At 42.9% G+C, this 24,902-nt stretch overlaps 1 protein-coding gene across 1 annotated transcript; it reads left to right on the forward strand.

The window, feature by feature from the left end:
* The first annotated feature begins 4,520 nt into the window (after positions 1 to 4,520).
* atp10b (ATPase phospholipid transporting 10B) lies at positions 4,521 to 23,372 on the forward strand. The gene is made up of 21 exons (XM_030062816.1): positions 4,521 to 5,050; positions 8,690 to 8,894; positions 10,305 to 10,390; positions 10,695 to 10,801; positions 11,011 to 11,142; positions 11,408 to 11,535; positions 11,633 to 11,885; positions 13,190 to 13,389; positions 14,474 to 14,641; positions 15,455 to 15,968; positions 16,141 to 16,241; positions 16,335 to 16,461; positions 16,582 to 16,766; positions 18,646 to 18,907; positions 19,595 to 19,671; positions 19,756 to 19,881; positions 20,011 to 20,211; positions 20,406 to 20,486; positions 20,606 to 20,710; positions 21,003 to 21,190; positions 22,346 to 23,372. Exons 1-21 carry the CDS (start codon positions 4,641 to 4,643, stop codon positions 22,617 to 22,619), a joined length of 3,930 nt encoding a protein of 1,309 aa, XP_029918676.1. The 5' UTR covers positions 4,521 to 4,640; the 3' UTR covers positions 22,620 to 23,372.
* The last annotated feature ends 1,530 nt before the right edge of the window (positions 23,373 to 24,902 follow it).

Below are 24,902 nucleotides of genomic sequence, written 5' to 3' on the forward strand. Positions count from 1 at the left end.
GTATATATATGGAGGCACTCTCAGCGGCTCAGTGGCACCAGGGGCCAGAGGGCCCGCTGCATAAAAGACAGGAAGAGAAAACAATGGAGAGCCAGGAAGAGAGAGAGACATGCTTCCATCCCTGCCTTGACCTCGCTCTGCATTCAGTGGACAAACTGCAATCAGAGCATCCATCCCCCTGCCTGACCTGACCACTGTTATATAAACGGATGCTCTTGCATATTTAATGTTGGAAAATGCTGAATATTTAATGTTTGAAGAAGGAATTTCTGTTATAACCATGACTAATGTGCAGTTAATGTTTGAACTTGTGGAGCCAACAGGAGGTGATCAGATAGTAAATAACAGCAGAGGCGTTTTGACTGAGGGAGTAAACTTACAGAGTAGAACAGAACCAAACAGAGTAGAACAGAGCAGAATAGAGTCAAACAAAACCAAATAGAATAGAATAGAAAATAATTAAACAGAATACAATGAAACAGTATCAAATGGAAAAGAATAGAATAGAATAGAATAGAATAGAATAGAATCAAAGGGAATAGAATAGAATAGAATTAAACAGAACCAGACCAGAATGAAACAGAATAGAGGCAAATAGAATCAAAGGGAATAGAATAGAATAGAATAGAATCAAACAGAATAGAATAGAGGTAAACAGAATGAAATGGAATAGAATAGAATAGAATAGAATAGAATAGAAAAGAACTGAATCAAACATAGCAAAATGGAATAGAATCAAACAGAACAGAACAGAACAGAATCAAACAGAACCAAACAGAGCCAAATATAATAGAGCCAAGCAGAATATAATAGAACAGAATTAGTCAGAACCAAATAGAACACAATAGTATAGAACAGAACAGAATAGAACAGAATAGAATAGAATAGAACAGAATAGAATAGAATGAGGTTAAACAAAAGTGTAGTGTCTATAAAGGCAGAGAGGTGTTTGGAACACATGGCAGCTGTATATTTGCGTGTGTGTGTGTGTGTGTGTGTGTGTGCTCACATATGTATGTGTGCATGCATGTGTGTACGTGTGTGTGTGCTCACATATGTATGTGTGTGTGTGTGTGTGTGTGTGTCTGTGTGTGTGTGTGTGTGATATGACAACCATTTCCCCTCTAAAAAAGCCTCTGACAGAGGAAAACCTATCGGTACACAACAATCTGAGACGGAGGCGCTGTGTAAGAGCGGATCCAAAGCGACATGTGACCTTGTTCCAGGTTCCACCATGCGTAGGTAAAAATCAGCTCTACAAACCCTCCGTTCTGTTCCACATCAGCACAACAGATGTAATGTCTCACTACAGGAGACAGATGGTTTGTGCTAAACTGGCCCTTGTATGCCCCTCTCTTCCCTCTTTTCAAAAAGGGCATTAGTGCCGAGACGTGCGAGAGGGGAGCGGGCAGATGCTTTCTACTTTGTGATGTTTCCGTGTCACTGGAGGAATTAGGGATGCGCAGACCTTTGCTCTGTGGAAACACGGGTGCTCACGCGCGTATGTGTACGGGTGTGTGCGCAGCTTTTGTTTCTGCATGTTCGTGTATTCTGTCTCTCTCCCTCCCTGCCTCTCTCTCTCTCTCTCTCTCTCTGTATGTGTGTGTGTGCGTGTGTGTCATGTGGACTGACAGCTGCGTCACTGTACAGTTGGTGTGCCAGCCAAGCCGAGCCCAGCGAGAGCTAACTGAGACAGAAAGAGTGTGAGTCTGGCACTGTGGTGAATATATGGGTTTGGGAATCCAAATCACCAAAAAGACACTCACCACTTTCTGATTCTTGGGACTGTAATACACACACAAGACGAACAACTTCTTTTATGCAAAAGTGTATTTATTATACATTAGAATATATGTGGCACTGGTAAATATGATTAAATGAGCTATATAGTGGAGAGGGTTGGAGATAGCACACACATCCTCTCTCAAATTGGTGGGAGAACGAGATATTTGATCAGTAACTGAACCAACACATATGATATAGTACAAATCAATTATTAGGCTATGGAAGAAGGCCCCTTTCTACAGTACGGCACTGATTCCTCTGGTGGAGGTCAGGTGGTATGGGTGCTGGGTGCTCTCCTCTCGGCGTGGTGGAGCTGACTTGGGCAGCTCGGTTAGGTTTGGGATGTTCTGTAGTTTTGGGACGAGGATGTGGAAAGCGTTCTTGGACAAATCCACACCTGTAGAGTTTGATGGGAGCTAACTGTTGGTGTTTCTCTGTTGTTCACGCTCGCCCTGGCAGCGGAACGGTTTATCTGGTTGCCAGGAAACAGGACACGTGCTCCGGCAGGGGGAGGGACGCCGTCGGGAGAAAGAGAAACAAGACCAGCTTGTCTCTCTGTCAGGATCGCTGCAGCAGATGAATCTCACTGAACTGAATCTCCGGCCAGTCGACTCGGCTCGGTTGCCAAAGGGGACCAACTTTGAGCCGTTCCTCAGAACAGGATCAAGGCGTGATCTTTGTTCCTCTTCTCCTCTGCCCGTCTCCTGCTCAGCATGCAGGACTCCACCTGCCCGGACAAAGGATCCAGACTAGACAGAGTTTCTCTTGGAAAGAGGTGTTTCCAAGAGGCTGGTCCTTTGAAAATGTGCCAAGTTAGAGGATCATATTTCTATTTGCAGGTCTGATAACAAAATTTGTTTATAACTGTTGCAGCTATAACAGGTACATGATTGAAAGTGATTTCAAACTTCTGTCCAACGTAGCCTGAGGTATTAATAATCTCTATAGTATTCATAATACATGTTTTAAACTTCATTCAAATAGGGCTCATAGTTGAATGGAGTGTGTGCTGATGGGTTAGGGTTAGGGTTAGCTTTTATGACCCCGGGGAATGCTTTTAGGGAAGCAGGATAGGGGTTTGGGTCATAAAAGTGTAACTTGAGATTCAGCATAATATTATGAGTTGGGGAATCAGTGGAGATGGATGAGAGAGGATGGTTTCAGATCTGCAGGCTTTCATAGCTGCTACAGCACACACACACACACACACACAGGACACAACAATCCCTTGTTACACTTATGTGATGGAAAAACTTGCTGTGCTGCCCAGGAGATATTAACCAGCTACTGTTGACTGTTAAGGACCGAACTGGATTTGTTCTTTTAAACTTTGAGCATTAATAACTGACCACGCTCCATTTTAAAGATTTGAGTAAAACCACTGTGACCGATAATGTCTTGATCTCCATCTACAAGTGAAAGGAGGAAACAAAACGGATATTCACATGAGGAAATGAATAAGATGTTTACCATTTGCACAGGTACCTGCTTCGGCACCAGGATGCCACACGATGTTTCTAAATCAGTCTAAACTCAAGCATGGTGAATTACTGGCTACGTGATTCCAGCCTGCTTAAACAGGTTCAGCAGCCTGCTCTGGAAAAGACAACATATGTCAACATGAGGAAGTGGAAGGCATCCTACATGCATGCCATCTGCTGTTGTAGTCCACAATACATAAAAGTAACACACATGCACAAACACATGCACACACCCAAACACAGTCACAAGATTTCTGCCCAAACAATTAATTTGCCCCAGCTTGAACTGTCTAAAGTGGTGACTGTCCAGTACGACTGATATGTAGAAATAATTTTAAGCGAGGGCTGCATCTCTTATTAACGCTTTTTTGCCCTCACTGAACATGCTCGTGCAAATCTAAAGGGTAGCAGGGTGTGTGGTGACCAATCTGTAACCAGCATCTGTCGTGCTGAAGTGTCCTTGAGCAAGAATCCCTAGCGCCGCTCAGAAGCTGCCCCTGCCGTGTGGAAAAAGAGGACCATTTTCCCACATGGATCAATAAAGTTTCACATTATCAAGAAGAAAAATGGCTTTCACATTCTCTTGAAGCTCCATGGGCTGTAATCTCTCTCTAAAGCAGTGTGGAAAGTTATTTTTCCCCGTCTATAAGCACCGTCTCTATCTGTTCACACTTTCGTCATAAGGCTGTTTATAGGTTTTCCCCTATAGCTTGTCAATTCAAATCTTCTCATGATGCACTGGACCCATTTCCTCCTTTAAAATACAAGATGGCAGTTCATTTGAAGACGTTGCATTGCTCACACCAGTGAAGCGTTTTGTTTTTGTTCTTTTTTTTTTCTCCGACGACAACATGATCATACAAACTATTAATGGCAACGCTCACTACTGTACTACACACCTCACTGACTCATTATCCTGTGATGTGAAGGAATGCTTTTATGAAATGGAAATATGATACCAGCAATGCTACCGGCTCAGCGATTGTCTTTCCAATTACTTATTGACAGCGATACTAAAATCAAACGGGTCACTGGAGCACAAAGGGCCACATAAGTTTCCCATTCCAATAAGTCGCCTTGTTTCCCCACTTTGTCAAACTTGAACATCTACACCACAAGGTATGCGAAGCACTTTGGAAAACACGCCTGTCAATGCAAGGGGCGGACTTAAGAGGCAGGGCAGGTGTGTAGTCATATGCTTAGACCTGGCTTTAGCCCTCACACACACGCTCTTTGACAATCCCAGGAGGAGAGCGTGCAGGCTTTAGGAGAGTTCACTTATAGAGACAGAGAGCATCAAGAGCAAGAGACACCACCAAAGAAGATGGGAAGGAAAAGTTGTTGAGAAAAGCAGAAGAAATATCCGGATCAGCCATGGGGTGGAACAGCCCTCTGGCCCGGCTGAGGGATGCTCTGAGAGGTCAGAGGGTGAGGGAGCGGGACATCCGAAAATTGGTGTCCAATCTGCCCTACGAAGGCCTGGAAAAGATGAAGCAACCCAACCGCCACTTCCCCGGCAACGCCATCAAAACCACCAAATACACCCTCCTCTTCTTCATCCCCATGAACCTCTTCGAGCAGTTCCACCGCTTGGCTAACATCTACTTTTTAGGCCTGGCTATCCTGAACTTTGTCCCTGTGGTGAACGCCTTTCAGCCCGAGGTGGCTCTGATCCCCATCTGTGTTATCCTGGCTCTGACCGCCCTGAAGGACGGCTGGGAGGACTTCAGGCGGTACCAGTCGGACAGGAAGCTCAACAACACACCGTGCTTTATCTACTGCAGGTAACTGATGGCAGGGCCGGGCGATATGGACAAAATCACACATCATGATATTGCTGGCCAAATACCTCTGACACTGATATTGTCACACCATAGTAGGGATAACTCCTGGTGCTTTCATAAGATAGTCATGCACACATTTTTTGACGAACAATCATTAGTGATGTGGATCTGAAAATTGCAACCATTTACTGCTGATGTGGCCTTTAAAACAGGGAAAAAAACAACACTTATGCCGTATCATGATGCTACTCAACAACTTAGATTTCCCTGGGCACGCTCCTCTTTGGGCACAGATATGCTGTGCTGTACCTACATGTGATGTGCAGGCATTTATTGTAAGACCAAAGGAAACACTGATATGATGCATTACTGGCACCTCCACGTTTGTGTTTGTGCGTGCGTATGTGTGTGCATGCGTTTGCACAGTATGTTGATGGTGCACTACATGTGAGCGTGTGAGTGTGCTTGTGTGTGTGTCTCTGTGTGTGTATATGTGTGTGTGTGTGTGTGTGTGTGTGTGTGTGTATTTTACTTCCTCTGCGTTTCAGCACCCCATGGGAATTTTTGACCTAGAAATAGAAAATGTGTGGGAGATTATTCTTCTTTTGAAGAGCCTCACAACAATATCTTGCATCCATCGCATTGTGCACATTTGATGAAATCCTCATCTGAGTGTTGCGTCAGCGAAGACAGTGAGGTTAGCAGTTATGCAGTTTTGAATTACTGGTGAAAAATGAATAATTCACAAAAGAGCAAAACACTGTCATTTTCAGCCCTTTCATTATTGGGATTTTTGGAGTACACCGCGAGAGGGATGGAATGTGCATTTCCTTTGCATATGAGCTGATGAAGGAGGGTTATTACATGATACTTCTTACACTGAAGGCCCAACCTCAGTAAGGGTTGTATTATCATTATGAGCAGCTGCTCCCGCTCACATTTCCCTGGAAGAGTCAGCAGGGAGGCTGGGAAGTGCAGCCTCAGCTGGGGGAAAAGAGTGTGTGTGTGTGTGTGTGTGTGTGTGTGTGTGTGTGGGTAGGGTCCAGGTGGCCTGAAGTACAGACTCCAGACACAACAGTGGACACAGCAGTGGACACTTAGGCGAACACGCCAGTCCCTGCGGGCCTGTTAGCAAACACTAGTCGTCTCAGCCTCAGCGAAACGAAATAAACAGCAGTTGAGTCACCGTTAGTGGGCTCTCATGGGTCCCCTCGCGGCTCGCTGAGTGGGGATGCTGAAGCTAACATTTTCTTCATCTTTCTGGCCTTGTACAGATTAGAACAGTTTTAAACAGGATCAGTCGGTGCGATCGATCGGCCCAGGATTTCTTTCTTTGAAGTTTACAAATGTTTCTAGAGGAAGCTCAGGAATCATTTTCAGGACTCCACACGCTGCGCTCCTGTGAAGAAATACTGCATCTTCCCAAACTACCCGGGCAGAGTTTACACACCACCACGAACACACTGCTGAGGCAAATGACGTCAGATTACAGACGTCACCTGCACAGCGTCACAATTGCAGGTGGATGTCTTTTTTTTTTTTTTTTTTTTTTTTTTTTGGGACCCAGGTGAGAATATACAGTCCTGACAGTGCTTACAGGTGCCACTTACCCCACCACTGCATATGACACATTCCTTTGTACAACAAGGAATGCAGTCAGATGAGTGGAGATTTAGCGTCAACACACCACACACACACACACACACTCCCCATTCCCAACCCCAGTCTTGTCAATCCACTTACACACAACTATGTTGAATGATTATGCCGGAGAAATGGTCATGCTGATTGAGCAAAAACAATTCATACTCAACAGCACACACCTAGTTTTAGCATCTGCTGTTTCCACATTGCAGATAAACCAGTCTGGTGTTTCTTATGATCTGTATATGACTGTGATATTTGTGATATTACCAAACAATAGATTAGTCAATGTATCATCTGTAAAAAAAAAAAAAAAAACAGGAATGTTGGGTATTATTGGTATACTGGTCATTACAGGTCCATTGCATTATACTGTAGAGCATTACATCATCGTCTTTACAGCTCCTGACTCCTCCATGGAGCGGTTCAGGGAACACACTATAGTTTATTTTATCAGTGCACCAGTTAAGTGCGACTTTATCTTTGAGGAATTGTTATCTCGGCGAAAAATGATAAATATTTGGAGACACTATCGCAAAGAGACATCAGGTAGCCCATTTGGAACGGAGCCAAATTCACAAGAGCGGGCAATTGCTTTCCATCTATCGCTTTGAAGATCAGAAATACGCTTAATTTAGGACAATCACAAGTTAATGATTTGATGAGGGTGGCAGATGATTATAGACAGACAGACAAATTGTTTGGCATGGGCTGCTGAGACGCCATGTGAGATCTGCAAAAACAGTGTTGGAGAACGTTACACATCACTGCGACGCATAAACATAAGATAAGATAATGGGTGAAAGTAACTGGTTACATTTACTCTTTAGTTTTTCATGTGCCCGAGTCTGTTTTAAGGTTAGGCGTTTCCCACAGTGACTGGTCAGTCAGCAGACATGGTGGTGAACTTTTATTTGGAATTTCCAAATTTCCAATTTAATAGAAAAGTTATTCTTTCTAACAGTAACAATAACAATAACAACATTTTTTTTAAAAAATAACTTTTACTCTATACATTTTAATTACATTTTACATTTTAAGTACATTTGAAATGAACAAGTTTTTACATTTTTCTAAGCAGATTTTTACAGTAGTGCTTCCACTTCTATTTAAGGCAAAATACCCCTTTTCCTTCTTGCCCAAAAGGGACAAGATGATACAATATTCACCTCTGTTGCTGATACTGTCTTTACAAGACAGTATCAGCAAAATAACAATACTTGAGTAGCAATTTCTTATACTCTTTCCATCGCTGATGCTAATGACTTAACCTGATTAAAACAAACATAGATGGCCATTTCTTTCCGAGAAATGGATGTGTTGGAGCCAGAAACTTGGAGCATCCGGCCAACCGGCTCTCACTCAAAAGGTTACATGACATAAGACAGACGTTTTTGCTCAACACTGTTAACTATAACCTAAACACAAAAGGTGTGCTAAAAATACATAAATCCCCCTCCCAGCTTTGTGTGGGTCTAGGTGTGGTGTTCTGTGTGTCGGGGTTCAAAAGCCACCCAGTCAGGTCCTACATGCAGGGCAGCATACCTCCTGCTCTCTGTCACTGGCGGTAGTTATCCGGCACTTGACACGCAGGTTCAGACAGTAAAGCACATGGGAAGCCGCAGCCCTGAGAACACCCCGGGGCAGGCTGGGAAATGATGCTGCGCGGCCCTTCTGTCTCTTTGTTCCGTTGCTTGAAACAAATCTGGGCCCTGGTCCAAAAACAACAGCATTGATTTTTCATTTTGCTGTGCTGTTTATTCCCTAACTCACACAGGTGTTGTGTTTTGTTTATGACAAGTGAGTTGATTTTTATTAATTTGATCGAATAAACATGGAGTATGATCACACACAAAAAAAAATATGCCCTCAGTGCCAAAGTTGCACTTTATAAATGCAACAAAAATCAATATGAAAGCTTGCCCAGAGACACCTGACTCCTTAGAAAATAATCTATAATGACTGTTTATTGATAAGTGGCAATTCTAATCTCAGGAAGGAGCAGCAGTTTGTTGAGAGGCGCTGGAAGGATGTGCGAGTGGGAGACTTTGTCAAGGTGATTTGCAATGAGATCATCCCTGCAGACCTGCTGCTCCTGCACACATCAGACCCTAATGGGGTTTGTCACATCGAGACAGCCAACCTGGACGGAGAGACCAACCTGAAGCAGAGGAGGGTGGTGCCCGGCCTCTCCACCTCGGTGAGCATCTGACAAACATATCTATATCTGTATATTCTAATGTTGTTTGTGTGATTAATTGCACATTTGGAAATGAAAAGACACGATAAAAATGGATTATAGGTGCAGGTGAAGTAGAAATCCCTGGGCTTTACTAAAACCTCTCTGTAAGAGGGGAAAATACATACATAAATAATCATATGAATAGTATCTATCTATCTATCTATCTATCTATCTATCTGTGTGTGTGTGTGTGTGTGTGTGTGTGTGTGTATGTGTGTGTGTGCGTGTGTGTATGTATATATAGATATATAGATATATATATATAACACCCCATACAGAATTCTTATATGTTAGTCCCATATGTTACATTTAAAGTCATACATTATATGAACCAAAACTATATATACCACTCTGGATATGGTGATATATGTGTAGCCCATATGAATGAAAGAATGAATGAACAAATGAATGAATGAATGAACGAATGAATGAATGAATGAATGAATGAATGAATGAATGAATGAATGAATGAATGAATGAATGTCATGTGCTGTGCTACACCAGTGGCATCTTTCTTTTAGCCCATGCTTTTTCAATGAACTCCTCAAATAAAAACATTCTATGCTCAAACAACCATGCTAACAAGTCTGTATCCAGCATAATTTCATTTAGCTCAACTTGATTAAATAAACTCAAATCTTTAAATATGATAATGTGGGCAGTCCCAAACAAAATGAATTTCACTTTCAATTTCTTTGAGATCACATAAGCAACAAAGTCAGTGTTCCTCACTAGTAGCCACCCATATGATTTAAGATGTGTAGCTTATGTATGAGCGTACAGAAAAACAACATGTAACCCTTATAAGATCATACATGAGCAGCCATACCTGCTCAACATGTATTTCTGACAGTGACAGCTGGTGACTCAAAAAAGTTGACAGGATGTATGTATTTGCATATACAATACATTACAATGTACTGTATATTTCCGCATAAGAAAATGTGCCAAATTCAAGTGCATTTAATATTTAATAATTAATTAACTGATTTTTAATATGGACATACAGTATAATGTGATATACATATGTGCACTGCCTCATTTTTCTTTTCCTCCTCACTGCTGACTTCTTACAAAAGGAAAACTGCTGAGTGTTCTGAGATTTGATACGTTTCTATTTTATATATCGCCACACAACATAAATTTAGGGAAATACAATATATTTCAAAGTCTTTGATGATAGGCTAGGAAGATCAGAAAAGACTCCCTCGTAGTTTACACGCCTAAGAAGCTCATATTCACAGCAGCAGCGTCTTGCCTGCATGTAATTATCCTGTAATGATTCATTGTCTACAGTACAGGTTAGGCTGCAATTAAGCTTCCATTCACCGCCGTGACTTTGTGCCTCAATGTCTTCTTGTTTTGCAGACGTCTGAATTCGAGCCTGAGAGCTTCAATGGCGTAGTTGTGTGTGAAAGGCCCAACAACAATCTGAATCATTTCAAGTGTTATGTGTGAGTATCAAGTACATGAATCACATGGATTCCCCAAACAGTTCTTTGAGCCTTTAGGAGCAGCCAAGCAAAACTAATTCCAGCCCACTCACTGCACTTTCTGATGCCACCGGGGGCATTATCGGGCTGTAATAGGCTATAATCGATTTTCCTTGGGCACCATAGCTTTTATAGCCAGTCTACCCATCCTGTCCGGCTACAGCCATAAAGCAAGAGAGTTGCTAATAGGGAATATATAGGCAATAGTGAATATCTAACAAGATCTGACAGTGGAAAACGGGTCTCTCACTTTCTCCTGCTGCAGAGAGAAACCTGATAACGTGAAAGTGGGCATTGGAATTGAGAGTCTGCTGCTTAGAGGCTGCACTGTGAGGAACACAGACCACACTGTTGGCTTTGTGGTGTATGCAGGTATAGTCTCCACATAGTCTGATCTCAGCCATGACTTTAGTGTTTTTGTACTTGAATGACCCACAATGAGTGGATTCTGTAGGCAGTAATGAGCAAATTAAACAGCTATTGGATGGACTCTCTAAGATCAATAATCAGTACCCCTTTGGTATTCGCTGAAATATTGTGCCTGCTGATTAATCCGAACTCCTTTTGTTCCCTTGCTCAAGGCCATGAAACCAAGTCCATGCTCAACAACAACGGGCCGAGATACAAGCGTAGCAAACTGGAGCGGAAGCTGAACACAGACGTCATCTTCTGCATCATCCTCCTCTTCGCCATGTGTCTGGTCGGAGCACTGGGTCAGTGATGAATTACATAACTTACCATAAAATCACTACATTATCCAAAGACCGACTGAGGTTCAAGCTCAAGATTAATGGAGTGATCCTTGTACGTTTATGAGAGGACATATAATTTCCAATAGCCTCCAATCAGTCACTTGGCCACAAGCCCAAACACATACGAGGAGAGAGGCGGAAGGAGGAAACCGGGGGGAAGGCGTGGTGCCAAAAATAGCTGCTTCCCTGCAAGACAGTGATTAATCCCCTGTCCTTACACACACAGGTCACTTCTCCTGGCTGCAGGAGCTGCCCAGCGTGCCCCCTTACCTGGTGCCCGACAGCCACGGCCACCTCGACTCTCCTGCTCTGTCTGGCTTCTACATGTTCTTCACTATGATCATCCTGCTGCAGGTGAAGGACGACTCTGTTTGTCTGTCTGTGACTGCTGCAGTGTGCATTATCCAGCTGCCTAAAATCACCTCCTCTCCTCTTCTCCCTCACACCCCAGGTCCTGATACCTATTTCCCTCTATGTGTCCATTGAGCTGGTCAAGATCGGCCAGGTCTTTTTCATCACCAACGACATTGACCTGTACGATGAAGAGTCGGACACTCCCATGCAGTGCCGGGCCCTGAACATCACAGAGGACCTGGGCCAGATTCAGTACATCTTCTCAGATAAGACTGGCACTCTCACCGAGAACAAGATGGTCTTCCGCCGATGCACCGTCATGGGCACTGAATACCCACATTGTGAAAACGGTAAGGCGTAAAGGTCGAATGAGTAGAATGTGTTGGCCTCAAAGTTGGCCCCTCCTCCCTGGCTAAACTAACTGCCAGCAGCGAGTTTTGGTTTCTCAGGATGGCGACTGAATGAAATGACCGCCCAAAATGTTATGGTGCTGCCCTAGGAAAAAAAATGTAGCCCGCCAGCACCAACCTGTCCATTCATCCTTGTCCTCTCCTTCAACCCTCGTCAGTGGGTGAAATCCAACCCCAGATTCACTTTTGTTGTGGAATGAGCTTTTTCCACTTGGTAGCTTCCTTTTGGATGTCATCCTATCAATCTGGCACCATGCGCTGTTATTGGCTGGGAGCTACACACCCACTTCCCAAAGGCCAACGCCCAGTAAAGTCCAGAGCTCAGCAAAACAAGAAAATGCACGCACAGAACAGGGTCTGTGCAGATACACATACCAACACACACTTCTAGTGGGTCATAAGTGACGATTGAGAGGGACAATTTTTGTATGAGTCCATAGACTGTTTTTTTTGTTTTGTTTTGTTTTTGTTTTTTAGGAAAATGTGACACACAGCCACTTCACATCTGACATTAGATGCCATTGTTCATGGTTGCACTATTTCATCACTTGGAAACAATGTAGATGTCTTGCACATCATTTTGTACATGCTTTCATGTAATTTGTTATGATACGTATTCTATCTTAGCAAACCTTGGAATCTCAACTAGAATTAATAATCAAGTTCTGTGGGTTTGAACAAAGCTTGGCTGCGTAACATGCTGCATTTTGTAACGACTGACTCACTGACTCACTGGGCCAGGACCGGGAGAGTTGAAGAGGTTAAAATCTGTCACCAGTACGCACTTTAAATCAGATTTCTCTTTTCCTGAGAAAAGTTTACATTCAGAGTGTGTAGTTACTTCTTTTACTACCCATTCAAAGTGAAAATGAACACCTTCCTTTGTTTTTTCTCCATACATGAATCTGTTTTTGGCAATATATTTTGCAATTCTGAGCTGTTTGTCATTTGTCACCCTGTTGTGGAAATTTTCTACTGTTAATGTTCCTACTGTATGTGGATTGGGGATGCTTTGAGTGACTGGATTTTCAGTATTTTGTATTGTGTATTTACATATGGATATTATTTTCCTCTCTTTTCAAATACATTTGATCATGTACAGTGTCTATTACTGTCAGGTATGAGAGGTTGGCAAAAACATAAAAATGAGATGTGAGGATACTAAACTCATGATGAGAATGTCATATAGCCGTCATCACCACCAGTGAGCTTGTCTGCATGAACATTGTTTTTGGGATTTGCAGCCGTCCGCCTGGCCGTCCTTGACGAGCCAGATTCAGAGGAGGAGGTCATCTTCAACCAGCGGCCGTGGCCCCCACAGTCACGATGGACCCCGGACACTGAGGACGCTGACCCTGCAGGCACACCACATTACCATGGCAGCCGACACAGGGGCAAGGTCGCAGAAAGTGCCCAGAGAGATGTGGCCTTCAGCAGTCCGCTGGTAAGATGATGGCTCAGTCAGGACAGAGAGACAGATATTCGGTTCAGAGGATCGGGGGGCTGGAGGGTTGGGGGTGCATGTGGAGTCAATCGGTTCACTTTTTTGGTGTTGCTTTTCTTGATTTCATGAGGCAGTGAAGCCAGGTGAAAGGTCACAGGTTGTGCTCAGGAGAATATGACCATCAGCATTCAACTGCCTGGGGTAACAGGTACTTTCCTTAAGGGGTCCACAAATCTGGCTCACCTGGTTTACATGATATTATAAGTTTCCTTTCATGTCAATAAGCTCTGCCTTGTCGCCGCCTCTGCATTACTTTCTCTCAAATTCAGAATACTAAAACAAAAAAGGACCCCCTTCCTTAAATACATTTCACACATCTGACAACATACACAGAAGACTTCACATTGCCTTTTGTTTAACCAAATTTCACCCACTCCAGTGACACGGGGCCTCATGGTCCCAGTCCCCACTGCAGATGGCCAAGCTGCTAGGTGTCACTGATGAGCACATCCATTTTGGCTCAAAGCTGCCCCTGTGTCTGTGAAGGAACATATGGTCATGCTGGGCTACATTAGGCATGGACTACTGATATCACATAAACTGTAAACGTGCAGTATAGATTAGTCATCACGGTCTTGATATGCCGTACAGTAGCTCTGTTTCTATTTTTGCCCGCAGGGTGAAGAGCGCAGACCATTAGCTGTCATGGAGAAGCAGGCAGAGACAGAAAACTCTTGTTTATTCCAGCACGGCTTTTGGTCCTGATGCTCAGAAACAAGCCCATCTGCATCTCATTTATTTGTTTATATCATATCACAATGTTATTAAAAGGACTCTCGCATTGCTCCACCACTGTAGGAATTTTATAGAATCCCTTCCTTCCTTACTTAATTCACTCCACTCTGCATTTCTATCACTTGCTATAGAAAAACCAAACTGGATGAAAAGGGTAAATACTAATAAATATTTGTACAACCCAGTCACGTCAGATCAGTGATTGCTCAGAGTAGGGGGTAAGGAAGGAAGGATGCAGTGTGTGAACAACAGCTATTAATTAACAAACTGATGAACCTTACACCGACAGGAAACTGAGGTGGTTCCAGACAGGAAGCTGCTTCAGCAGATTAGACGGACAGAGAGCAGCAGCAGCAGCAGCAGCAGCGGGAAGACAGATCCCTACCTGGACTTTTTTCTGGCTCTCGCCATTTGCAACACGGTGGTAGTTTCCACGGCAACAGTTCGGAGACAGAGGGTGAGCGCTCCGTTTACTGTAACTCTGGATGGGGAGGAGAGATGGAGGACGTAGAGAGGGAGAATGTCAGGATGGATGGAGAATTTGTCCTCTTGAAGCAGCCCCACTATCCAAAGGCCTAGTGGCATTGCAACAAAACTACTTCAGCCCTTTCCCCTTGGATGAACTGGGATTTCCTTATTCATTCATTTCATTATTTCATTGCAGAAGGGACTGCAAACTAGTTCATCTGTCTGTCTGTAAGACTGCAGAAAAGTTCACCCAATTTCAGCAGCGTCATCAGTAGCAGCCGCCACAATGAGGTTTGCATTCTCCTCATCAACCTTTGAGATTCAGTTGAATTTTACATGCTTGGTGGAATTGTTAGCTTAAAGTTTCTCCTCTTTCATCAGTGGTCAGTACTAATTTCCATAATTGCTCTTTAAAGCCCCAGATGAAATAGCTTTGTCTCTTCTCTAAATTAACCACACAGTGAGGGGAGATTCACAGGGGGAATCAGGGTTGCCCTTATTAATTTGATTACCCGTTGTTCTTGACTGTGCTGCTCTGAGTTCTGGCGGATTGGAGAAACTGGTGGGCTCTCCCTCGAGGTTGTAATTGAAGGTTAAAGCACAAAAAGAGCCAGTTATTCCTTTTAGCCCAGGGTGAACGTCCTGCCATCTGTGGAGATGGACCACAACATTGTTTTTTTTTAAGTGATTTTGTTCAAACACTAGTGAAGCAATCAAAAAGAACATTTATGGGTGAGTTGACAAAATAAAAACATCTTTCAAACTGTGCACACTGCTAATTCTTGTTTTCTTGTTTTCCAAGGAAAGCGGATGTCCACGCTCCTCTCAGACAAGTAACCCATTTGAAACCTTTTCCCACCTGGTGAGAAAGGTCGGCTCCTTTCGCCAAACCATCTCGTCCTGGAGGCCCATGTCCAACAGGAGCCGCACTTCATCCAATTGCTCAGTTTTGGAGGAGGACCATTTCAATTCCCTTGCAAAAACAGGCAATTGTGGAGGCCGCAAGAGCACCGGGCCCCAAACACAAGATACATCGCCCTCACTGCGCTACGAGGCGGAAAGTCCGGATGAGGCAGCTTTGGTGCATGCAGCCAAGGCATATGGCTTCACTCTGCTGGCCAGGACCCCTGGCAGTGTGACGGTGAGGCTCCCATGCGGGGAGGAACTGGTGTTCGAGGTGCTGGACACTTTGGCTTTTGACTCCCACAGGAAGAGGATGTCTGTTTTGGTGCGTCACCCAGTCACCAGTGAGCTGGTGCTCTACACTAAAGGTGCAGACTATGCCATCATGGAGCTACTTGGTACACCATATGCAGGTATGTGCTGGTGAAATGTAGTGAGTGCAAATTTATACACATTTATTACACATGTATCACATTTCTGAATGCATTTAAGTCACTCAGATACTCAGAGCCTTTACATGATTTAAATCCAAATTGAACAGCCTGATGAAATCAAATTAGAGCCATGTTGTCACTTTATTTCCAGAGCAACTCAAGGGAAAGCAGAAGCGCATTGCAGCAGATACTCAGAGACATCTTGACTGTTATGCTAAGGAGGGGCTGCGTACTCTTTGCTTTACAAAGAAGGTACATTTTCAGAGATATTAGCATTAATAAGTATCTGTCTTTTACCACAAGAGCTCCTTTTCATCACTTGCCTGCATCTGCTCCGTGCTGCAGGTGCTGAGCGAGAGGGCCTATAAAGACTGGTCAGTGAGCAGACAAGGAGCTCTGGCCGCTATAGACAACAGAGAGAAGCTCATCATGGACACTGCCGGCCTCCTAGAGACAAACCTCACCCTGTTAGGTAACACACGTGTCCGCCGCACTCGAGAGAGTCCTCACTCCGAGATACACACTTGGAAAATAGATGCGTGTGTGATGAAACCTGGTCAGCTGATGTCTAACCTTGGATATTGCCCCTCAGGAGCCACAGGCATTGAGGACCGTCTGCAGGAGAGCGTCCCTGACACCATTGTGGCGCTGCGGGAGGCAGGGATCCAGGTGTGGGTGCTGACTGGTGACAAGCCGGAGACAGCTGTCAACATCGGCTACGCCTGCAGGCTACTGGATGAGGGAGACCTGGTGATTAACATGAGTTCCAAGAACAAGGTAAGGAGGATGCTGTCTGTCTCAGTGAAGGTTGCCTGGTTGGCTCAGGTTTGCTTTTCCTGGATGATAAATGACGGAGGATCTTTAACACATCTTTTACGCAACAATCATTTTTGTCTGCTCTCAGCTCCAGATCAAAGAGTAAAAGAATAAATCAATTTTTTTTTTGCTCAGTAACAGCACATTTTACAGTATCTAACAGAACCTCCTCATAGAAAATCATCACTTTCCATCTTTCAAATGCAGCTGTAAATCGAGGTCCATTTTCTTCCAGTTTTACAAGCAGCGTTATCGATCCACTGTACATAAAATACACAAAAACCCATATTACATAGTGTCACTGCATCAATATTTAAACAAATCAATTTTTCTAAATAATGAATCTAAAAGTAAATGTAGACAGAAATGGCTTACCAGTGGTCCCAAACTTTGGTTATGAATTGAACCTTTAAAACAGAATATAGTGAGAAACAACATGCAGTTTGTTTCACGTTGCCATTACAGTATTGAGTTTTCTAGTAATCATTCCATTTTGCCGTGTCTTGTCCAAGCACCTTGAGTTCAGGAGACATTTAAATGTGCAATTGTCTCCCTCCAATTTACGCAGCCGGAGCTTTTTTGACCACTTTTACATTTTAGCTAAAGGTCAGCCCCTCAGATTTCCATCTCGGAAAGACAAGGCGTCCGATGTGGGCCCTGGTTCTCCGTGGTCATTAAAGATCTCGTGGCACTCAGCAAAGGAATGAGCCCTTCATAACAACCTGGCTCGTCTAATCATCCCCGGCCTCAAATAGACTGAAATTGCCTCTCAGCTCTTTGCCTCTCTAACGGATGCAAAGGGAGCTTCCTGGAACAAAGGGCCTGCTGCTCCTCTCAGATGGGACCAGACACTGGTGATGAATGGAGTGAGTTACCCCCAATCTAATGCGTTCATATCTAATTAAAGGTCCAATATCCCAACCTCAGAGGAACTACCCCTTCTCTCATGAACCAGAGCGGAGGTATATTGGTAATGAACAATTTGCACCACCATAACACAATGACCATCAACGTCCTGATGGATGCACTGCTACATCAGCCTGCCTACCATACCTAATAAAATCCAGCCAGCGATTGATAGATGAAATAAAATCAGGATATGACCCCTTTTATTTAATTAATTATTTATTTTTTTGGTGGTCAGCACATCGGCTTTCCCTTCGGCTAAGAGGCTCTAGTCATTCACAGGCAGAAATGACGAATCTGATGGAAGCAGAGCCGGGTAATTGCTTGCAGTCGGACATCATGGATATGACTCAAGTGTGGCGCTTTTCCTCTCGCTTTCTTTTATCAGCACTAATACCATAATCTCCATCTTACTCAGTGGGACATTTTCTTCTCAGATGTATTTGACCATAGTCTGATATGTTGTTTCTTTTCCTGCTTTTCATTTGTCTTTTTTTGTTTGTATGTTTGCTTCCTTTAATAATGAGAAATGTGATGACAACCTTCTTATTTCTCCTTTTAATTCAACCTTTTGCTTTGGTCACCGCTGTTCATTTTATGTGCAAAAAAAAAAAAAAAAAAAAAAAAAAAAAATGAATGAAATAAATAGTTTTGTCCCAGCATGAAAAATATAACACTCCCTCTTCCATATTGACTGTTGACATGAAAAGTTAAGCACATTTTGGATCAGTGATGAAGATAGAATAGAAGATAAAATGGTTAACTTTTGAGGACAGGATCCTTATGTTTAACTTTTTCAAATAACTGCTATAGATATTACAGATATTATTTTGGAATGAAAACCTTCAAATCCAACTTTGATTCCCAATGTGACACAGTGTCCTTCAAAGCTTCATAAATGTGACAGTCCAGATAACCAGACTATGTTTTGCAGCTCATGTGCGTCTCCATCCTGGACTGCACTCTGGAGGAAGTGAGACGGTACGGGAATGACCCCACAGGTTTGGCCCCCACAATCTCTCTGGTGATTGACGGACGCACCCTGGCCATGGCTCTGGAGTCAGACCTGGTTGACCGGTTTGTGGATCTGGCTCGGCGCTGCCGCTCTGTGCTCTGCTGCAGAGTCACACCTTTACAAAAAAGCGCCGTGGTGAAGGTCATCAGAGAGAAACTTAAGGTCATGACCCTTGCCGTTGGTGAGAAACTCAAAGAAATGTTGCCAAATAGCTTGTGTGTTACACAGTGCCTTCACTTCTTGCACATGTTGTCGAGCTATTAAGTTATTTCTAATGAGATTTATTCCAACAAAGTGAAACTAGAGCTGTAGAAATCCGTGCTTATGTGTAAAACTGAAATAAACACAAGCTGCATTTGCTTTTTCTTTGGGCAAAATTTTGTTTATTATAGTCTGTTATTCAGATGTGATATTTAGACTGTATTCACTGCCTCTGAACAATATTTTCCCTTCAAACAATGTTTTGAACAATGTTATCCTTTCCCTTGTTTGTTTGTTTGCTTGCTAACAAAGCTGAGACCAGATCCCTGTACTGGATCTTAACGGGATTTGATGGAATTTCAGAGTATTTGCTGGACTCTGTATCAGAATAATTAAGCACATTATTTGATTCATTATTGATTTGTGGATGATATTAGTGTCCAGTTAATCACATTTAAAAGAATCTACATCTTGTATAGAATATAGAATATATAAAACTAAGAAGGAAAATATGAGCTTTGCATAGAACTCAGTCTTAAAAATTTGAATAAAGTGCATTTTTAAATAGCTTAATTACACAACAAAATGTGCAAAGGGTCAAAGTGTGTGAACACTTTTGCCAGGCAGTGTGTTTCTAGTCAAGCTGACGTGCGCTCTGTGTCTTCAGGCGATGGTGCTAATGATGTCAACATGATCCAAGCGGCTGATGTCGGCATTGGGATATCCGGTCAAGAGGGGATGCAGGTCAGAGCTGATGTCTTTTGTTTCAAAGATGTTCCCCTAGTTTACTGACCTAAATACATCGTGACTTACATTTGTTATCTGCAGGCTGTTATGGCGAGTGACTTTGCCATATCTCGCTTCAAACACCTGAAAAAGCTCCTGCTGGTTCATGGACACTGGTGCTACACCAGACTAGCAAACATGATCATTTACTTCTTCTACAAGAATGTGGTAAGTTTTCACGTGGATATTATGTTTGAAATCACCGTGTTCTGCTTAAATTAACATTTTGCATGGTTTTCCTCTCAAAATCAGGCCCAATTTGAAGTTGTCCACCTGTCTGTGTCTCTCTGCTCCCAGGCGTACGTGAACCTGCTGTTCTGGTATCAGTTCTTCTGTGGCTTCTCCGGCACTGCCATGATAGACTACTGGCTGATGATTTTCTTCAACCTCTTCTTCACCTCCGCCCCGCCCATCATGTTCGGGATAATGGACAAAGATGTTTCTGCGGAGACACTGCTGGGTCTCCCTGAGCTGTACAGGACGGGACAGGGCACAGGGGTCAGCGACAGTCTCACAGCTTCATATCAGAAAGCTTCATTCTCAGACAGGCTTTTTTATAGCATGACCATATCTGGTCTAAAGTTACATATTTCATATTAACCCTCAATATTAACTCTAGGGTAAAATGTACAGAATACTTAAAAATGCAGTCTCTAAACTCTCATTTGTCTTCAATCTGTGTGTGTTTGTAGGAATATAAGTTTTCTACCTTCTGGACTGCCATGCTGGATGCCTTCTATCAAAGTCTGGTGTGCTTCTTCATTCCATACTGGGTGAGACAGAAATCTGAAACCTCTGATTATACAATTATAAAATGGTCCGATTATGTCTGAGTTGCTACCTATTCTACAACTTTGTGTCCGTAACATGACTACATTCTTTCTTCTTGCAGGTTTATGAAGATTCAGACATCGATGTTTTTACTTTTGGGACTCCTTTGAACACTGTTTCTTTATTTACCATCCTCCTGCATCTGTCCATAGAGATCAAAACTTGGGTAAGTGCTAGACAAATGGGATATACTGATATATATGGGATGTATGAAATTTTATAATATACTATAGTTTTATTAAGCATCCATTTGAAACCTAGTGTACTTATTACATAGTATGCAAAAGCTGGTAGGTGATAATCTGTATTTTGGTGCTGCATGCATTGATTCTTTGTGTTTTGAATAGTGGAGAATCAGCCTGTATCCTGTGAAGAGGATAATTGTTGGCTGACAGGATTGCCTCTGATTTGTCACATTCTGGTTATCGGTCTTACACGTGTGTGTAATTGTCTGGCAGACGGTGGTTCACTGGGTGATCATGCTGGGCAGTGTGGCGGTGTACTTCATTGTGACCCTGGCCTACAGCGCCATCTGCGTTACCTGTAACCCTCCCTCAAACCCTTATTGGATCCTCCAGAGCCAGATGGCGGACCCCATGTTCTATCTTACCTGCATCATCACCACCGTGCTGGCGTTGCTACCCAGGTATCCTCAGTATAGCCATATTTAGTATGTCACGCTGTAAGCCCAATCAACCTGATAATTACATACTGGCACTGGTGTCGTAGTTGGGGGAACAGTAGTCCTGACTATCAAGGGCCCCACAGGATCTGGTCAATGCCTTTCCATGCCTCTTTATAAATAGTTAATACTTTCATTTCACAGTGTTCTGGTTTTGAAACAGGGTTTGGCTGAAATCGACAAAACTGCAAACAAATAAAACTTCCTGCACAGTATAATACAGCAACTGCTGAGCTGTGCTATCTGAGATAAACCGGAACAAGCAGGAACCCAAATTTGGTGAGGTTTTTCCTTTGCATACAAAAACAAAAACAGTCCTCCCGAGACAGATTTTGAACAGGGGACTATACTGGAAAAAGTGTGGTTATAACAGCTCTTGTATTTCAGCTTAGAGTATGTCTGATAATTGATCAACAAATTAATGTGTTGAGGTATGGTTGAGCAGATAGATAGATGTTTGGCACAGCTGGGACCAGCGTGCTAGTGTTCATGGTGCAGCATTTAAGTGGGTGAAACTGGTTTGATTTTAAATCTACACCTGTCAACGCCACAGTGCTGCTGTAGAATTACTAGACAAAATTGTAATTCATGCGCTTACTTGGCCATTGTAATGTGAAAATCACAGCCTGTTTGACTTCTGCCATAATGCCTGGTGTATAAGCACCCACTGTATTTTGCTTATGCATGGCTCTTAGGGGTCTAAAGAGCACATCCAAGCACGACACATTTGCAAAACACATTACGTACAAACCAAGAAGCACACAGAATCCTGCCAATGATGATAGTATGGAGAAAAAATGGTGTGGGGGCCCAGAATCACCTCTTGTGCACTGGACTCAAAATTCCTAGCTACACCCCTGTCTATTGGAGTATGCATTTAACACATGCAGATAGTGAAGTGGTGATTGCTGCGGTGCATAGACAGTCTAAGCTGATTTATAATTAAATCATGTTAATTGTGAAGGTCAGGAATGACTGCACAGACTGCACAGTCTTCCTCTCGGTGCTGATGCCTGTGAAAGAGCTGATATTTAGTGCGCTCAGAATGCTCTGATTTACATCAAAGAGACGCATATTTTTCACTGGCCTACTTTCCCACCACCACACTCTCTCCCCCAGGTACATGTTCCATGTGCTGAGGAACACGCTCGCCCCCTCCCCGCTTGTGCGAGCCAGGCATCTGGACCGGCTGGACCCCTCCGTTCGGGAGCAGTGGATCAAAGAGTGGAAGAGCTTCAGGGGTGCAGGGGATCTTTCTAAGTTGACAAGGTCTCCCACCCTGGAGACGACAGAGGACACCTCTCCCGCGTCTCCAAGCCCCTCTGATATCACCACGGCTGAAATCACTCTGAATGTCATTACTGAAAGCTATCAGAGCACCGTGCAGCTCTGAGCATCAGTAACCTGGTGATATGTTGTCAACTTGACAAACATAAGGACATGGCAACACTTATTTATTCAACAAAATGTACAGCCTGTACAGATTTTGAACTGGCTCATATCTGCGATATGTCCTAGTGTATAATAATGCTTCTGTTTTTTGAGGGGTGGGGGGGGTTGGGGGTATTACATAAGTACCAACTGGGAGAATAGTTGTTTTAAAACAGAAAATTGTTCCTCTCCGTCTTGTGACAAATCATCAATTGGGGTGATGAGTTCATTTTGTAATGAATTGCTTGACGAGAAAGCAGGCCCCCATCCTCTCACTCTGCTCGTAACAAGCTGCCATAGCGAACACATAAGCCTGTTACTTCCCTGATGGGTTTTCAGAGCACAGTGGTAACCCAATTAGTCATGCCACCCGCCCTTCCAAAAAGTGGCACTTTTCCAGAACAAAATGCTTAGTCTGTTTAAAATATTCCCCTCGCCTAGACACCTGAGTGTAACTTGCTCAGTGAATATCACAAATAGACACAGTGCGTGATTGAGGCACATATGCATTTGAGGTTCACAGATGTTGAGATATTTACAGTTAATGTGCCTATATTTAGGACAGTTACGTATGATGGTGTCAGGGAACAGGGTAGAGAGTGAGTGTTTTTTGAAGGCTGGGCCTGTGAGTGCTTTTGTATTTTTGTGCTATTTGAGCATCTGTAAAATATTCAATGGCAGTAAATATGAACAGTGATATTTTGTTGGCTTTGAAATAAGCTCCACCTCATTCAAACAATGTATACTGAAAATAAAATAAGAAAAAAAAGCACAACTGGAGAAACAAGCTTTTAAGCCACAAAGTCAGTCGCCTGTATTGCTGAAAATGGAGTGTGCACCAGTCAAATCCATGTCTGAGTTATCACTGGTAAACTTCATTATACAGGAGTAGGACTGCTTATGAAACATCCCATCACATCCACTTAGAACAATGCTGCCCTCTAGTGTGGAAAGGAAGGCATGCACAAAGGTCAAATGGGACAAAGTCATTGAAAAATAGAAGATGACAGCGTTGAAACCACCGAATAATTTCTGTGGTTAAAAGTCTTTGAGACAGGCTGCTCAGAAAATGCTTTATTGTGTTATCAATGTTTGAACCACAAGATAATGCACCACTGCCTTTCATCAAAATTTATGCTGAGCACTAAATACAGCATGAGTAAAACAAATAGCAGTTACATGAAGCCAGACTTTATCCACAACTAGCACTGAGCTGTAGCCTGGCACTGATGCACATCATAGCCTAAAAAAATCAAAAAAACATAAAACACACACACACACACACACACACACACACACAAACATGTAAACATGTGTGCTAGGTTTGTTTGACAAATTACAAGACAAACCTTGACCACAATTTTACCGACACAATTTTGGACAAAATTCAATACTTCTTGTGATAAATAAATATTATAATGACCATAATGAATATGGTAAATGAATATCATCATACTAAAATGTCACATGTTAGGCAATAAGGCCTCCCATTTTAAAAAGGGTGATAGAAACACATTTTGTTTAGAAACCTTTCTTTTGATTATAATTGTAACAGAAAGAGTAGCAATAACCCCTACTCACACATGTGACTCCATCCATTTCACAGAAAATATACACCTGAATTCATCTTTTAAAAAATCCTGAGCATAATTCTAGACCATAACAACATACTGAATGTTTTATTAAATCACACTAATCTGATGACAGCCTCTAACAACATAACTTTACAAGAAACAGCCACCCTAAACACTTCAACACGGTTGGAGACACTTATTGATGAGACACCTTTCATTTCTGGGTCCACTTTTGTTGTTAGGTGGTGTATTTTGCTAATTCATGTGGACGACATGACGTCACAAGACAACATCATGTATATTTTTTTCAACAATCCAAAACATCCCTGATAAATGTCGGGATTGCTCCCTCAGAATCAAAGAGCGAAGGATTCTTCCTCGACTCATCTTTTTTGCACCAACCTCCAATAATTGCAGATGAGTCAGAGACATAAATTTCTCTGCCGGCAGGAGCCTCAATAGACCACAATGCAATGCATCCACAAGTTGTATAGAGTTGTCCACTGCTTCTTGACTAGAAACTGTCATTCTCTTGCCCCTGTTGCTAATCACTCTCATCATGTACAGGTTCATCCAACAACTAGATGCAACACGTTCAGGCACATTTTCTGTGGTTTATCGAAAGCCATCCTGGGGAGTATAGAAAATCAGTAGCTGAAGTGATGCAGAAG

The sequence above is a fragment of the Myripristis murdjan genome, chromosome 10 (assembly GCF_902150065.1).
Source record: "Myripristis murdjan chromosome 10, fMyrMur1.1, whole genome shotgun sequence".
Lineage (NCBI taxonomy): Eukaryota > Metazoa > Chordata > Actinopteri > Holocentriformes > Holocentridae > Myripristis > Myripristis murdjan.

What these genes read in the sequence shown, in the direction of transcription:
- atp10b (XM_030062816.1), top strand. Translation starts at nt 4,641, where the DNA reads ATGGGGTGGAACAGCCCTCTGGCCCGGCTGAGGGATGCTCTGAGAGGT. An exon ending in AATCATTTCAAGTGTTATGT is followed by an intron (nt 10,391 to 10,694) that starts GTGAGTATCAAG and finishes CTCCTGCTGCAG; the next exon opens with AGAGAAACCTGATAACGTGA. An exon ending in TGGCTTTGTGGTGTATGCAG is followed by an intron (nt 10,802 to 11,010) that starts GTATAGTCTCCA and finishes CCCTTGCTCAAG; the next exon opens with GCCATGAAACCAAGTCCATG.